At 40.6% G+C, this 15,876-nt stretch overlaps 3 protein-coding genes across 3 annotated transcripts; 2 read left to right on the forward strand and 1 right to left on the reverse strand.

The window, feature by feature from the left end:
- The first annotated feature begins 4,119 nt into the window (after positions 1 to 4,119).
- Positions 4,120 to 6,067, forward strand: LOC125720677 (interleukin-8-like). The gene is made up of 4 exons (XM_048996418.1): positions 4,120 to 4,273; positions 4,755 to 4,887; positions 5,004 to 5,090; positions 5,422 to 6,067. The coding sequence occupies exons 1-4, from the start codon at positions 4,210 to 4,212 to the stop codon at positions 5,432 to 5,434; spliced, it is 297 nt and encodes a 98-aa protein (XP_048852375.1). The 5' UTR covers positions 4,120 to 4,209; the 3' UTR covers positions 5,435 to 6,067.
- Positions 6,068 to 8,443: 2,376 nt separating this feature from the next.
- On the forward strand, positions 8,444 to 9,747 carry LOC125720679 (interleukin-8-like). Its single transcript, XM_048996420.1, has 4 exons — positions 8,444 to 8,685; positions 8,946 to 9,078; positions 9,195 to 9,281; positions 9,614 to 9,747. The coding sequence occupies exons 1-4, from the start codon at positions 8,622 to 8,624 to the stop codon at positions 9,624 to 9,626; spliced, it is 297 nt and encodes a 98-aa protein (XP_048852377.1). The 5' UTR covers positions 8,444 to 8,621; the 3' UTR covers positions 9,627 to 9,747.
- A 2,010-nt stretch (positions 9,748 to 11,757) lies between these two features.
- Positions 11,758 to 15,736, reverse strand: LOC125720676 (thioredoxin-like). Its single transcript, XM_048996416.1, has 5 exons — positions 15,649 to 15,736; positions 14,318 to 14,422; positions 14,096 to 14,161; positions 13,150 to 13,215; positions 11,758 to 11,927 (listed from the first exon to the last, which is right to left on the reverse strand). The coding sequence occupies exons 1-5, from the start codon at positions 15,670 to 15,672 to the stop codon at positions 11,865 to 11,867; spliced, it is 324 nt and encodes a 107-aa protein (XP_048852373.1). The 5' UTR covers positions 15,673 to 15,736; the 3' UTR covers positions 11,758 to 11,864.
- Between the last annotated feature and the right edge of the window lie 140 nt (positions 15,737 to 15,876).

The raw sequence follows: 15,876 nt of genomic DNA on the forward strand, positions 1-15,876 counted from the left end.
TCCACAACCCGGGTCCCAGAGGTGTGAGGCAACAGCGCTAACCACTGCACCACCATGCCGCCCTATTTTTATTATTATTTATTATTATTATTATTAAAGTTGTTATTTGCATATTTTGCAGGACATTTTACAGTCACTTCTAACCACACTGGGTGGTCAATATGACATCACTTTTCTTCAGTGGGGGTAATGGAAGATGCAAGGATACAGGAACATAAGTTGGTGTTTTTGGCAGTTGGTGGCTGTGGTGTTTATAGTTTGTGGTAATAAGGTTTGATGGTCTGTCGTGTGCATGTTATTAATTTGTTTGCTTGTCAGTTTGCTCTAGACTCAGCAAGGTCCAAATTCCTTCAGCCACACCAGGTAGTTCACCGAGTGGGGGGAGGGGTGTTCCCTTGGTTGTAAAAAATAAATTCCTAATCCATCTCCTGAGGGTACCTCAGGGGGCTGTAAGACCGGCTCTTTCACAAGCTTTCTGAAGTAGCAGAAGCGAAAGTTGCTGGAGCGTTCATTTAGTGTTGTGGTTTCCTTTGTGGTGGTTAACGTTCTTCATTTCACAAAGCAAAGTTTTGTTCTGCAAATAATTCTTGGAATGCTAGAAAGCTCTTTGATAATGGCAACAAAGAAGCTTACTTTATATACATATATTACTAAATAACAGAAAAAGCATAAATATGGACAATGAACACCACACTCAAACTTGAGGGTCAACAGTCCTGTTTTCATTCATTGTTATTATTATTTTTGTTTTATAGTTAAAGCAACCTAAATTAACCCTGAAAACTGATCTAATATAATTCATCACGTTTGGCTTTATTACTTCATCCCGTTGTTCTTCTTCCAGCAGAACAGATGATCTGAATCTCACTCCATTTAAGAATGTTGGATGGTCAACAAAGTGAAAAGTATTTTGACATGTTTTAAACAGTATAAACTGGTTCCACATTTACATAAGGCCAGTAATTCTTGTGGTAATTGTTGTGATTTGTGTTTCAACTGATACGTGACTTTGGAGTCTTGCAGAGCCTTTGCCTGCTGTTGCACGGTGGACGTGTTGCAATGTGAACAATGGAGGAAGTGATATTGCCTATTGTGACACTTCGGCCACCACAGCGGACCTTTAGAAAGCTCTGGAAATCACCACTATGAAATGTGAAGGAAACTCCAGGCTGCAGTCATATGTTTGCTCCTCCAGGAAGTCGTGGCAAGGAGCAGGTGCTCCATGACAAGACCATTATGTTCGCTCTGCTGTCGCATTATCTTATCTTGAAACTTCTACTTTAGTTATGATTTCTTCAGGTGGCAAGAAACCACATTTTGCCAGTGATATTTATCTTTGCTTTATCTACTGATAGTCCAACCCAGGATTTTTTAAAATACCGATATCTAAAGTGTTGGCCCTTCCTAGCTGTGCCCTGTAATGGATCATGGTCGTTGGACTTGCAAAAAAAGGTTAGATATGGGCAGATAATAGACAAAATACTGAGGCTTGACAGTTTCACAACCTGGCCAGGAGTGGATTTGGGGCACTGCCAGTGCGACGCTGTTGTAACCGTGAGCCATATGAGAAAAATCAGTGTTTCTGGCATGAGCTCGTATAGCCGGATATTACAGCAGAGCTGCGAAGCACAAAGACGAGGTGATTAAACTCACGTGCCGCCAATTCGTATGAGTCACAGAAGAAATGAAGAAGAAGTGAATTTGACAAACTGTCAGGGATCAGTACAAACGCTGGTGCCAGTGTTAAATGTTCCCAATGTTCTCGTTTGATCTTACTCCATTTTCAGGTTAGTGATTAGGGTCCTGGTGACAGTATGCTGGGAAGTGTATGGCTTAGGGAACAACTCCCTTTGGAGACAGTGCTCTTTGTTGGTGGGGCACTGAGTCACACCTGCGTATGAGGACACGAATGACTGACACATCAAAGCAGCGCAAACAGGTCTGCTTCTTAAGTTATAACGCACATTTTAAAAAAAGCACAACATAATGAAATAATACAAAATAATTGTGATATAAAAAAAAACCTGTGAAAAAAAAAATCGGTGATTGCTGTGCAATAACTTGCCAAAATAATGCACAGCTATTTTTTATTTATATAAGATGTTTTCATTTTCTTTTAATTATGTGTTTTTTTTCCCTTATATTGTGATGATTAGATATATGCACATGCTAGGGATTGCGCTGCAAATTTCACTGTGCAAGAAATGTGCAATGACAATAAAGTCATTCCATTCTATTCCATTTCAGCACATATATTATACTGATAGATTAATATGAATATTTTTCATTAATTGCTAACTGCACATTTGAAAAGCTTTCTGTACTTCATGCTATCAAACTATCAATCCAAGACCATTTAATGATGTTGGTTTACTGGCCTGCAGTTTACTGGTATGTAAGCTGAATAAGTCTGTTTTAATGGTATATAGCTTTAAAAAGTCTGTCTTAATGATATACAGTGCCACCAGAAAGCATTCACACCCCTTGGCAAAAACAACTTTTTAGAATGATTTTATTGCCAAAAGCTTGTTAATCCAGCGTTTCATAAGTATTCACTCCCATGGCTTAATATTTTGTTGAAGCACCTTTGGCTGCAATCGCAGCCCCAAGTCTTCTTGGGTTTGCCTCTGCAAGTTTGGCACACCTGTTTCTGGGCATTTTCTCCCATTCTTTCCTGCAGATCCTCTCCAGCGAAGTCAGGTTGGATGGGCAGCACCGGTAGACGGCCATTTTTAGGTCTTTCCAGAGATTTTTGATTGTATTCCGTCTGGCCACTCTGCCATAAAGGCCTGACTGGTGGTGGTGCTTGACCTTCTGGGTGGTTCTCCTACTGTACCCCCACAAGGGAACACTGGAGCGCTGCCTTAGTGTGCCATTCCAAATCATGTTCAACCAACTGAATTTACCACAGCTGGACTCCAATCAAGTTGTAGAAGCATCTCAAGGATGATCAGTGGAAATTGGACGCAGTTGAGCTCAATTTTGAGGGTCATGGCAAAGGGTGTGAACACTTATGTACCTATTATGTTTAAATGTTTATATTTTTTATAACAATTTTATAACACATCATAAAACACATTGTCACTTTTCCATTATGGACCATTTTTGTGTAGATTTTGTAAAAGAAAACTACTGTATACTGAAATCTATTTCAGAGTAAGTCTGTACCTTACCTTACCTTTTTCACTGGAAAAAGTGAAGGGGTATGAATACTTTCTGGGGGCACTGTATACCATTAATAGGTCTGGTTTAATGCGATATAGACAAGTCCGTTTTAATGGTATATAATTTAATAGGTCTGTCTTAATGGTAGGGGTGGCATGGTGGTGCAATGGTTAGCACTGTTGCCTCACACCTCTGGGACCCAGGTTCGAGTCTCCGCCTGGGTTACATGTGTGTGGAGTTTGCATGTTCTACCCATGTCATTGTGGGGTTTTCTCCGGGTACTCCGGTTTTCCCCCACAGTCCAAAAACATGCTGAGGCTAATTGGAGTTGCTAAATTGCCCGTAGGAATGCATGTGTGAGTGAATGGTGTGTGAGTGTGCCCTGCGATGGGCTGGCCCCCCATCCTGGGTTGTTCCCTGCCTCGTGCCCATTGCTTCCGGGATAGGCTCCGGACCCCCTGCGACCCTCCGGACCCCGTGCGGTTTGGAAAATGGATGGATGGATGTCTTAATGGTATGTAGCCTTAAACAGTAATAGATAAAATAAAGTCAGAGAGACTTAATGTAGCAGGGCGTCATACTGCCCTTACAGACCAGTCATTCTACCCATATGGATCTTATCTGTTAAAACATTAGCGATCTCATCCATCCATTGATCCATCCATCCCCAATAAGATCACAGCTAGCTGTAAGCCTCCTCAGTTAGCATAGAGCACAAGGTACTAAAGGTATTGTGTTTTACAGAAATACCAGAATTAAACTGTTTTCATAGTAATTTCATATACATATGTACTGTATAAACAGAAACAGATGTTGAAGGTTAGGCTTAAGGAATTTACAAACAATATTTCTTGCATATACAGGCTGTGAAATTGAACATTGAGAAATTCCTCAGTTGCATAATCACAGGAAGACTGACGTCCAAAATTGAGGCTTTAAAAGGCGACACGGACTGCAGCTCGAGCACAAAATTCCAGTGGCAGATCCAGGCCTGACTCCTACAGGCTCAGCAGACGCTCGTTCCGATCAACACAGATAGTCACCATGAACTGCAAACTGGCGGTTGCCGTCTTCACTGTCCTTCTGGCTGCTCTGACCATTACGGAGGGTAAGACGATCGCTGACTTTAGCTCCCTTCCTATCAAAAGTGCAGAATGTCTTCAGATATTAAATAGATTAGATTAATTCTGACAGTAAATTATACTGAAACCATTTTTCGTAAATACGGCAAGAAGAGACTGTAAAATGAATGAATAGCACTGTATATAGTATTTAGTAGTTCAGATCCATTCCTAAAATGCTATATTAAGTAAAAAGACAACAGCGGTTTGCGTGTAACTCTGACCTCTGACCTCTAACTCTGCGCAGAAATGAGCATGAGAGGCCTGGGAACGGAATTAGATTAATTCTGACAGTAAATTATACTGAAACCATTTTTCGTAAATACGGCAAGAAGAGACTGTAAAATGAATGAATAGCACTGTATATAGTATTTAGTAGTTCAGATCCATTCCTAAAATGCTATATTAAGTAAAAAGACAACAGCGGTTTGCGTGTAACTCTGACCTCTGACCTCTAACTCTGCGCAGAAATGAGCATGAGAGGCCTGGGAACGGAATTGAGGTGCCGCTGCATCCAAACCGAAAGCCAGCGCATCGGCAGGCTCATCGAAAGCGTGGAGATCTTCCCTCCCAGCCAGCACTGCAAGGACACTGAGATCATGTAAGTTTCTCAAAGAACATGTCTTTTGGGTGGTATGGTGGGTCAGGAGTGACCTCACTCTCTGTCTCTCACTTCCTTTTTGTAACCCAGTCAAACTTTCTTTGATTCTGCTACAGTGCAACCCTGAAAGAGAATGGACAGGAGATCTGCCTGGACCCCAATGCTCCCTGGGTGAAAAGGGTCATGGAGAGAATCCTGGCAAAGTAAGTTTCTGTTATAATTTACGCATGGGTTTGACTTGCATAATAGTCTAGATACATTTATATAAAAATTCCCATGTACTTTACATTAGCAAAATTAGCTCACTGCACCAGTACAATCAGCTAAATGCAAATACTAGAGGAGTATTTATTTTCTGTTTTGTAAGATGATGATAGTTGAGTAAAGAAAAAAATAATCTGTTCTCAATAAACATTTATGGAAGATGATTGGATATACTATTTCATTTGTACAACTGTCTCTATAAAGTATGGTAATTAAAGGTAAAAGATTTTTTTGCTGAGGCAAACCAGAACGATTGCTTTATTTCTGCAGCAAAAAACCCTGATGTGTAAAAGAATTCTGAATGGGAAGAAGACAATTTCCTGACTGATGTTAAATATGGGAAAACATTGAGATTTTACCATCTAAAAACATTACTTGCTTTGATGTATTGACATTTCATGTATTTCATCCCATCTTCTTCCTGGCATTTTATCTATGGAAAGTGCTAGAATTAATTATTTCTGTTAGCTCTTAAACATTAGGTCTGTACATGATCAGTTAAGATCATAATGACGTTTGGCTATGATCAGCTGACCCGATTTTGAGCATAAAAGCACAAAATGACTAAATGTAAAATGAATATAACACTTGGCAGGTTACAGGAATATTATAGAGCCAGGTCGTATATATGTATTATTTATCACATTGACAGATAAATATCTGTCAAGCTGTTTTGTCAAATTGACATATTTATATTTCAGGGTGTTATGTGTCAAATTGACATGCCCGGTTGTTGAGCTTCATTTTGCATTCAGAAGATTGCACTGAATTTCATTTCTTTGAATGTTTTTTTTTCCTATTTTTATTAATATAAATTAAATTAATGATGGCTTTGTACTGTTTTGTATGTATCAACTTTGAAACTGTACCTACAAATAATCTTAAAACAAATAAAATTTGATATAATCAAACAAGGCACCAGTCTAATCTCAAAGCTAGCATCTGTGGATATCTATACAACTTGCCACCAAAAATAATTCTGCATGCCCTGTACATCCACTATCGGCATCAACTTCAATGCACTGAATCGTTGTCATCATGCTACTGTAATCATAATACATACCCTTAACATTTTCAAGATTCAAGATTCTTTATTCATGACATGCATAGTCATACACATACACAGTGAAATGCATCCTGAACTGACCTTTTCAGACTGTGCAAAAATTTAAAAGTTAAGTAAGGTAAGATTTACAATTTTACAATGTACAACATAAGAATGTGTAAATTAAAAAAAAAAAAACCCATGAAAAAAAAATCGGTGATTGCTGCGCAATAACTTGCCAAAATAATGCACAGCTATTTTTTATTTATATAAGATGTTTTCATTTTCTTTTAATTATGTGTTTTTTTATTACTTTGACTTTTGACTTTTTTTCCCTTATATTGTGATGATTAGTTATGCACATGCTAGGGATTGCACTGCAAATTTCACTGTGCAAGAAATGTGCAAAGACAATAAAGTAATTCCATTCTATTCCATTTCAGCACTATAGATATTATACTGATAGATTAATATGAATATTTTTCATTAATTGCTAACTGTACATTTGAAAAGCTTTCTGTACTTCATGCTATCAAACTATCAATCCAAGACCGTTTAATGATGCTGGTTTACTGGCCTGCAGTTTACTGGTATGTAAGCTGAATAAGTCTGTTTTAATGGTATATAGCTTTAAAAGGTCTGTCTTAATGATATACAGTGCCACCAGAAAGCATTCACACCCCTTCGCTTTTTCCACATTTTGTGACGTTACAGACTTATTCTGAAATAGATTAGTTGTTAGTATAGTTAGTATAGTATAGAGTACAGTTGTTCCTCAAAGATCTACACACAGTACCACAAGGCAAAAACAACTTTTTAGAATGATTTTATTGTCAAAAGCTTGTTAAATCCAGAGTTTCATAAGTATTCACTCCCATGGCTTAATATTTTGTTGAAGCACCTTTGGCTGCAATCGCAGCCCCAAGTCTTCTTGGGTTTGCCTCTGCAAGTTTGGCACACCTGTTTCTGGGCATTTTCTCCCATTCTTTCCTGCAGATCCTCTCCAGCCAAGTCAGGTTGATTGGGCAGCACCGGTAGACGGCCATTTTTAGGTCTTTCCAGAGATTTTTGATTGTATTCCGTCTGGCCACTCTGCCATAAAGGCCTGACTGGTGGTTTTGCTTGACCTTCTGGGTGGTTCTCCTACTGTACCCCCACAAGGGAACACTGGAGCGCTGCCTTAGTGTGCCATTCCAAATCATGTTCAACCAACTGAATTTACCACAGCTGGACTCCAATCAAGTTGTAGAAGCATCTCAAGGATGATCAGTGGAAATTGGACGCAGCTGAGCTCAATTTTGAGGGTCATGGCAAAGGGTGTGAACACTTATGTACCTATTATGTTTAAATGTTTACATTTTTTATAACAATTTTATAACACGTCAGAAAACACATTGTCACTTTTCCATTATGGACCATTTTTGTGTAGATTTTGTAAAAGAAAATTACTGTATACTGAAATCTATTTCAGAGTAAGTCTGTACCTTAACAAAATGTGAAAAAAGTGAAGGAGTGTGACTGCTTTCTGGGGGCACTGTATACCATTAATAGGTCTGGTTTAATGTGATATAGACTTAATAAATCCCTTTTAATGGTATATAGTTCGAGTCTCCGCCTGGGTTACATGTGTGTGGAGTTTGCATGTTCTCCCCATGTCGTCGTGGGGTTTCCTCCCACAGTCCAAAAACATGCTGAGGCTAATTGGAGTCGCTAAATTGCCCATAGGTGTGAATGTGTGAGTGAATGGTGTGTGAGTGTGCCCTGCGATGGGCTGGCCCCCCATCCTGGGTTGTTCCCTGCCTCGTGCCCATTGCTTCCGGGATAGACTCTGGACCCCCCGCGACCCAGTAGGATAAGCGGTTTGGAAAATGGATGGATGGATGGATGGATGTCTTAATGGTATGTAGCCTTAAACAGTAATAGATAAAAGAAAAATTAGATCAGAGAGACTTAATGTAGCGTCATACTGCCCTTACAGACCAGTCATTCTAGCCATATGGATCTTATCTGTTAAAACATTAGCGATCTCATCCATCCATTGATCCATCCATCCCCAATAAGATCACAGCTAGCTGTAAGCCTCCTCAGTCAGCATCGCGCACAAGGTACTGAAGGTATTGTGTTTTACAGAAATACCAGAATTAAACTGTTTTCATAGTAATTTCATATACATACATACTGTATAAACAGAAACAGATGTTGAAGGTTAGGCTTAAGGAATTTACAAACAATATTTCTTGCATATACAGGCTGTGAAACGTTGAGAAATTCCTCAGTTGCATAATCACAGGATGACTGACATCCAAAATTGAGGCTTTAAAAGGCGACATGGACTGCAGCTCGAGCACAAAATTCCAGTGGCAGATCCAGGCCTGACTCCTACAGGCTCAGCAGACGCTCGTTCCGATCAACACAGATAGTCACCATGAACTGCAAACTGGCGGTTGCCATCTTCACTGTCCTTCTGGCTGCTCTGACCATTACGGAGGGTAAGACAATCGCTGACTTTAGCTCCCTTCCTATTAAAAGTGCAGAATGTCTTCAGATATTAAATAGATTAGATTAATTCTGACAGTAAATTATACTGAAACCATTTTTCGTAAATACGGCAAGAAGAGACTGTAAAATGAATGAATAGCACTGTATATAGTATTTAGTAGTTCAGATCCATTCCTAAAATGCTATGTTAAGTAAAAAGACAACAGCGGTTTGCGTGTGACTCTGACCTCTGACCTCAAACCCTGTGCAGCAATGAGCATGAGAGGCCTGGGAAAGGAAATGAAGTGCCGCTGCATCCAAACCGAAAGCCAGCGCATCGGCAGGCTCATCAAAAGCGTGGAGATCTTCCCTCCCAGCCAGCACTGCAAGGACACTGAGATCATGTAAGTTCCTCCAAGAACATGTCTTTTGGGTGGTATGGTGGGTCAGGAGTGACCTCACTCTCTGTCTCTCACTTCCTTTTTGTAACCCAGTCAAACTTTCTTTGATTCTGCTACAGTGCAACCCTGAAAGGGACTGGACAGGAGATCTGCCTGGACCCCAATGCTCCCTGGGTGAAAAGGGTCATGGAGAGAATCCTGGCAAAGTAAGTTTCTGTTATAATTTACGCATGGGTTTGACTTGCATAATAGTCTAGATACATTTATATAAAAATTCCCATGTACTTTACATTAGCAAAATTAGCTCACTGCACCAGTACAATCAGCTAAATGCAAATACTAGAGGAGTATTTATTTTCTGTTTTGTAAGATGATGATAGTTGAGTAAAGAAAAAAATAATCTGTTCTCAATAAACATTTATGGAAGATGATTGGATTGGATTGGATTCATTTGTACAACTGTCTCTAAAAAATATGGTAATTAAAGGTAAAAGATTTTCTTGCTGTGCAAAACAGAACGATTGCGTTTTTTCTGCAGCAATAAACCCTGATGTGTTGAAGAATTCTGAACGGGAAGAAGACAATTTCTTGACTGATGTTAAATATGGGAAAGCATTGTGATTTTACCATCTAAAAACATTACTTAAAACATTAAACATTAAAGGCCTTTCAGACTGTGCAAAAATTTAAAAGTTAAGTAAGGTAAGTAGGTAAATAAATAAAGTTAATTTTTCTTTAGTAAGAAAAATAAAACAAGAATAAAGTTGTACTTAATTAGAAAAAGAGTGGTATTCCTAGATTTACAGTTTTACAATGTACGACATAAGAACGTGTACATTTTTATTATCAGAAAGTGCTAGTGAGTGACGATTGTGCAACAAGACAATGTGTCAAGTCCCAACAACAGCAGCGGCAGTGACAGTGTTGAGTGATCAGTCCTTGAGTGAGTGTATGAAAGAGGTATTGACGTTGGGGCGGCATGTCCTGGTTAAGGAGTCTTATGGCCTGAGGATGATCTTTATAGATCCCCTCCTGCATCTCTTGTTGTAAATGTCCTTCAGAGATGGGGGGGGCTGACCTACAGCAATGTTCTGCTGCATGAATCACCCTCTGCAGGGCTTTGCAGTCCTGAACACAGGTGCTGCTAATGTTCTGCATGAGGATGCTTTCCACAGCGCTGGAGTAGAAAGTCCTTAGGATCATTGGAGAGACCCCAAACTTCCTCAGCTGGCCCTTAGGATCATTGGAGAGACCTCAAATTTCCTCAGCTGGCCCTTAGGATCATTGGAGAGACCTCAAATTTCCTCAGCTGGCCCTTAGGATCATTGGAGAGACCTCAAATTTCCTCAGCTGTCTGAGATGGCACAGGTGCTGCTTTGTCCTTTTGGACTGAGCTTGAATGTGTTCCTCTGCAACGTGGACACCCAGATACGTGAAGGTCCTCACCCTCTCCACTGGAGTCCCGTTGATGATGAGGGTCTTGTGGTGTCGCTGCTGTCTCCTGCTAAAATCCACCACCAGCTCCTTGGTCTTGCTGGCGTTCAGCTGTATCCGATTTTCCTGACATCATGATGCCCGCTTCTCCACTTCTGGAGAACACTCTTATGTGGTGATGCCAGCCAGCCAACGCCCTCAGGTTTTTATCTCCACCACGGAGTGAACAAATTGTAGTTGCATATATGCCCCACAGTGTGGCAGCAAAGGTCAATGACAACCTTCACCCCTATCCAGCCCCAACCTTAACGATAAGTAACCAAATAAAATACATGACTTTAGACATTTTTAGTTTTCTGATTGCAGTCACATCCTGGAGACCACATGTGCGCACAATGTAATATAGATATAATCATCAAACGTCAACAAACCAAGTAACCCTAGTTGTTAAAAGTACCGAATTTTATCTTTCAGTAAACATACTGATGTAACTACATAAAAACCGCCATCTCTCTGCATTTAATGCATTCAAACTGCCTGCCAAGCACGTCCTGAAACTGCCTGAAGTATACACAAACACGACTGACACGACTCCTCCCTCCATGGCCTGGAATAACGCAGTAGCTCTTTGTAATGACTTGAAGAATCTTGATTTGCCTAGCTGACGGAAGTCCCGCCCCTCCCCCGTAAATGATTGGATGTTCCTCCGTGTCAAAGAAAATCCGGAAGTAGAGAACAGGGGAGTATTTGATGATTATTCTGAACAACTTGGGTTGTCCCATTTGGTTTCGCTTTATGGAATTGGCGATTTGTATAGTCTTTGGTGGCATATCTTCCTACAACGTTTTGAGTTAGATGCTATTTTTGTGTTCTTTAGTTTGTATACGAATCTAGCGAGTGCCGCTTTTGTTTTGTATCATCTTCCCGTGTTAAGGAGTTGAAGAGACTCATGTGCTTCTTTTTGTAGGTGCTTCTCTTGTTTTTCACGATGTTACTAGTGGTCGTGATGTTTGATTAAAAAAAAAAAAAAAAACTGTTCCAGACTTGCCACCACTTGTCCATCATTTTTACATTTACAGTCTAAAAGCCTTGGACATACAAAGCTTGCAATACTTCTGAGCACTAAAATGCTACATTATTTCTCAGAATTTGTTTTAATTAGCCCTCCTGCTACACAGGGGTACCAAAAATCTACAACAGCAACTGTCTGACGTTACTTTTGTGTGAAAGAAGGGATTGAGCCTACACTTAGTTAACAAAACAGTTTATTACACTCATCTTACACCATATAGTTCTGAAGGCAAATTAGTGTGGTGCAGAAATGAGGGCTGTGTCATGACCATCATGAAGGCTCTTCACTTAAATTTTTCCAGATTCGCCAGCAGCTGTTGTTCGTCTGCCCCCGAAAATTCGTGTACCTACAACAGAGGATAAGAAAAAGGTGTAAAACGATGACCTGTGTTTACAACAACACATTTAAAAGTACAGTGGCACCTCAGAACTCGAACTTAATCCATTCAGAAGTTGGGTTCGAATCCTAAAAAGTTCGAGTTCTGATCGAATTTTTCCCCTAAGAAATAATAGAAAACCAATTAATTGGTTCCCAGCCCCAAAAAATTTTTTTTACTTTTTTTTGCATTTAAGCACAAAATGAACAGGATAAAACGAGCATATACTGTACTAAACACATCCAAGCACATTTATCAAAACAGTAGTTTGTAAAGTAAGAAAAAAAATGTATCCAAACAATGTGTAAAGTGAAAAAAGTGTCCTGCCTCGATTGTCCGCTCCTCCCGGGTGCCACGCCCCATTGTTAACCTCGTGTGTAATCCCCGTGTGATTAGCTGTTTCTGGTTGTCATTAGTCCTACATGTTTAGTCCGCGTTTCAGTTTGTTTCCTCAGTCCAGTCATTGTATTGTCCGTCTGCATTTTGCCTGCCTTACCTGTAATTAAACCCCGTATTCCCCGACGCAGGCCTTTGTCTCCGTTCCGTCCCCGCTCGGCACAATATCATTATAATTAAATGTAGTAATGGTTTATTAATTAATAATAAATCTTTATTTAAAATATATTTTATATAATTACTGTTAGTGTCTCATTGTCTAAATGTATTTTTAATGTCTATATGTATATATACATATATGTATTCGGCTAGTATAAACATGAACGATGGTATCACAGAGAATGTGAGGCTGAGACTGAAGCGTTACCCTTTGTTTCCGCTGAGAGACGTGCCGCGTGACTCATTTCCACGCGCGTACAAGTTATCTTAGGTCGGCGTTCACGCTTCGACTTCTGAGATTCAGATCGAGTATTAGGTCTTTTTTTCGAACTGGTTGGTTCGACTTAAGAAATTCAAGTTCTAATGAGTACTGAGGTACCACTGTACCAAAATAAGTTTACCAACTGTGTGCAAGACAAATCTAAGCACACCATGAGATTGTACTTTAACTGAAATAACTGGTCAAGGGGCACGTTTTCAGTGAAGAAACCATTTCTCAACACAAAGGGGTGAGAAACAATTACTGCCTGGATTAACCTAATGGGAACAAGACTAGATATTAGGAAATGAGAAAAATTAGTGTGATAGAGTTTCTGCTGCCGACTGCTACAGGGACAAGTACTACATTCACTCTCACCTTCGCTCTGTTTTTGTAGTACTGGAATGTCGGCATGCATCTTACTTCGCAGGAGGTGGCCACCTCCTGGAGGGAGAAGCACACGAGAGGCAAACCACCTGTAAATACCTACGGAAGTCTGCAGCTCTTATAAACATGAGCTAAAGTGAAAACAGAGCTGTCTTTAATATTTGGTATTTTAAAAGAAAATGGAAAGTCTTGCACTATATTCATTATTGATCATTCAAGATTTTGCTAAAGTTTTGCAGACAAACCTGCAAAGCAAAGGTCATAAATGAAAGCCTGAGTGTGCTGAAGCTACACATGTGGGTGTGGGAGACTGAAACAGACCATCTACCTGAGTTTTATCTTCGTTCATTAACATTTAGCCCATACTACCTTAAATCCAACAAGTTAAAAAATAAAAATTCGGACAGTGTGAATTGGGACTTTGCTATTTTGTTCATTTGGATTCCTCTGCCGGCCCCTGCAGGATGGGCTTCCCCTTTTGAGTCCGGTTCCTCCCAAGGTTTCTCCCTTCTATGGAGTTCTTTCCTTGCCACTGTTACCTCTGGCTTGCTCACTGGAGGCTTTGGGCAGGGATAATGTAAAGTTCTTTGAGACAATGTAATGTTGTGAAAATGCGCTATACTAATAAAATTGAATTTTACGGCTAAGCAAGAAATCCTGATTCATGGTATAGGCCCCATCTCCAGGTAATTCAGCTGTAGTAGAAATGAAAACCTTGAGTGTTTAGAACTTGAAATATGACTTTGCTATTCTGAATGATTATACACAATCCTAACCTCCACAGCAGATCTCGTCAACATCTGCCATTTACTGTGCACATCTCAAGTCACCTCACAGAATATAACTGGAATAAGAATGAATCAGCACTGGTCCAGGGCCACACCCACCACGAGAAATATGCAGAAGAACCTGTCTGCAGTGAAGTCCTGCTTCATACCTGCGCATCATCCACATCGACCTTCAGAAAGATCACATCCTGGAATTCTGGCATTTCAGAGAGTTTCTGAAAGAGAGAACAATTTGTTTTAACATGGACATCATATGCACGCCTCAATGCAATACTTAATTAGCAAGCTCACCCAAGCCAAATAATCAAAATTGTCGGCTGGGGGTGCTCCTGTCACAGATGCCTATCATACAAAGGCCAGCACATACACACCGTGAAATAGGGTCCGATTTTCCTGCAGGGGCCACACCATGTGGCAGTAAAATCTACCACCACCAGTTTGATCCCGGCATCTTGGAGCGCCTGGTCAAACTCAGCCTAGGATCCGCACAAGGGAAAAAGAGACTCAGCGCACTTCGATTATGCCCAGGGTTCTCAAGTCTCACGTACTGACCGTGAGAGACACGCATTTCAACCAGTACACACATTCACACGCCACACCTTGTTTTTCTCAAGCTGCGAAATGATATAACGCCCGCCAAGATGTCCCGTTACATAGAATTAATGGACGATGCGCAGGCATACGGAGTGGAGTTTTCCGCCGAGTACGTAACTGTCCCGAACGAGTCAGACAGAGGTAATAGCCACCTACCAGCGAAAAATGAGAAAATATCACTTGTTGTTTCCGGGTAAATCACCAAACCAAATTCTAAAAGTACGGGTGATCCTGCTGCCCGATGCGTACACGGATGGGAGTGCAGAAAAGGCGTAAGAGCAAATTCCGGTGAATGCGCCGGGCAGGGCTGTCTTGATCGTTAGTCACACGTTTCGCCCTAAATATAATCTCACGCCAAACGGTTGATGAAACTTGAGAGCCTTGATTATGCTTTTTCCCCAGCACCGGAAAAGTGATGGTTAGTGAATTTAACAATCAATTTTTACTTCCACTTCAGGAGGCGCTTTCCGCATGCGTGAAATACAGCCATCTTAATATTCTAGCTACTTGTACTTGTCGATGTCCTATTGTATGACACTAATGTTCTCCCATTCTGTATTAAACAAGAACTTTCAATCACGATAGCTTGTTCATTGTGTAGTGTATGAGATGGGCTTAATAAGTTACGTAAAGTGAAAAAATAATACTAATCCGAAGCTCGTCATCCTGCGATCTTAAACCGTGAACCGTGTTAGATCCGCAAGTAATTCTCCGCTCCGTCATCTATATCAAAGTGTCACACTAATAGGACATTAACAAAATCTTAGACGTAACATTAAAATGCACCAACGAAGGCAAGTAAATCAGTAAATATTATGTACCGCACCCTGTAATGCGGGGGGTTTCCTCTTCTGCAGTATGAGCGAGGCCCGTACACATTACCATCCTCACGCATGTTTATTTTCGGTCCAGCCCCAACGGAGCGGGTAGATAAATTATTGTATATGTGACGCTTATTGTAATAGAATAAATTGTAAGTACGTGCACCTCCGAATGCGCGCGGCGTCTCTGTCGGGCCGCATCACCCAAAGCGCGCGCCGTAAAGTTAACGGCAAAATTCACTAAAGGATGTGCGCCACAGTGCAGGAGGCGCAAAGCGGACACCTACCTTATCCTTAATCGTACGGACCATTTTCCTTTTGTTAAATACGTCTCGTCACTTATGCGTGTGTCTCCAACAGCCGCACTACAGTCCTTCCACCCTGGCAACTCAGTTTTATACACGAACGGGAAGCCCTGCCCCCTCACACACGAGTTGGGGTTACCAGGGCAGCACCGCAGCCAGACGGCCTTTATTCAAATAAGGCTTTACTGTACAAACGGACATTATACTATT

The sequence above is a fragment of the Brienomyrus brachyistius genome, chromosome 25, assembly GCF_023856365.1.
Source record: "Brienomyrus brachyistius isolate T26 chromosome 25, BBRACH_0.4, whole genome shotgun sequence".
Classification (NCBI taxonomy): Eukaryota; Metazoa; Chordata; class Actinopteri; order Osteoglossiformes; family Mormyridae; genus Brienomyrus; species Brienomyrus brachyistius.

What these genes read in the sequence shown, in the direction of transcription:
- LOC125720679 (XM_048996420.1), top strand. Translation starts at nt 8,622, where the DNA reads ATGAACTGCAAACTGGCGGTTGCCATCTTCACTGTCCTTCTGGCTGCT. An exon ending in TGCTCTGACCATTACGGAGG is followed by an intron (nt 8,686 to 8,945) that starts GTAAGACAATCG and finishes AACCCTGTGCAG; the next exon opens with CAATGAGCATGAGAGGCCTG. An exon ending in TGCAAGGACACTGAGATCAT is followed by an intron (nt 9,079 to 9,194) that starts GTAAGTTCCTCC and finishes ATTCTGCTACAG; the next exon opens with TGCAACCCTGAAAGGGACTG.
- LOC125720677 (XM_048996418.1), top strand. Translation starts at nt 4,210, where the DNA reads ATGAACTGCAAACTGGCGGTTGCCGTCTTCACTGTCCTTCTGGCTGCT. An exon ending in TGCTCTGACCATTACGGAGG is followed by an intron (nt 4,274 to 4,754) that starts GTAAGACGATCG and finishes AACTCTGCGCAG; the next exon opens with AAATGAGCATGAGAGGCCTG. An exon ending in TGCAAGGACACTGAGATCAT is followed by an intron (nt 4,888 to 5,003) that starts GTAAGTTTCTCA and finishes ATTCTGCTACAG; the next exon opens with TGCAACCCTGAAAGAGAATG.
- LOC125720676 (XM_048996416.1), bottom strand. Translation starts at nt 15,672, where the DNA reads ATGGTCCGTACGATTAAGGATAAG. An exon ending in TCCGTACGATTAAGGATAAG is followed by an intron (nt 14,423 to 15,648) that starts GTAGGTGTCCGC and finishes TGCGGATCCTAG; the next exon opens with GCTGAGTTTGACCAGGCGCT. An exon ending in TCGATGTGGATGATGCGCAG is followed by an intron (nt 13,216 to 14,095) that starts GTATGAAGCAGG and finishes TTCTCCCTCCAG; the next exon opens with GAGGTGGCCACCTCCTGCGA.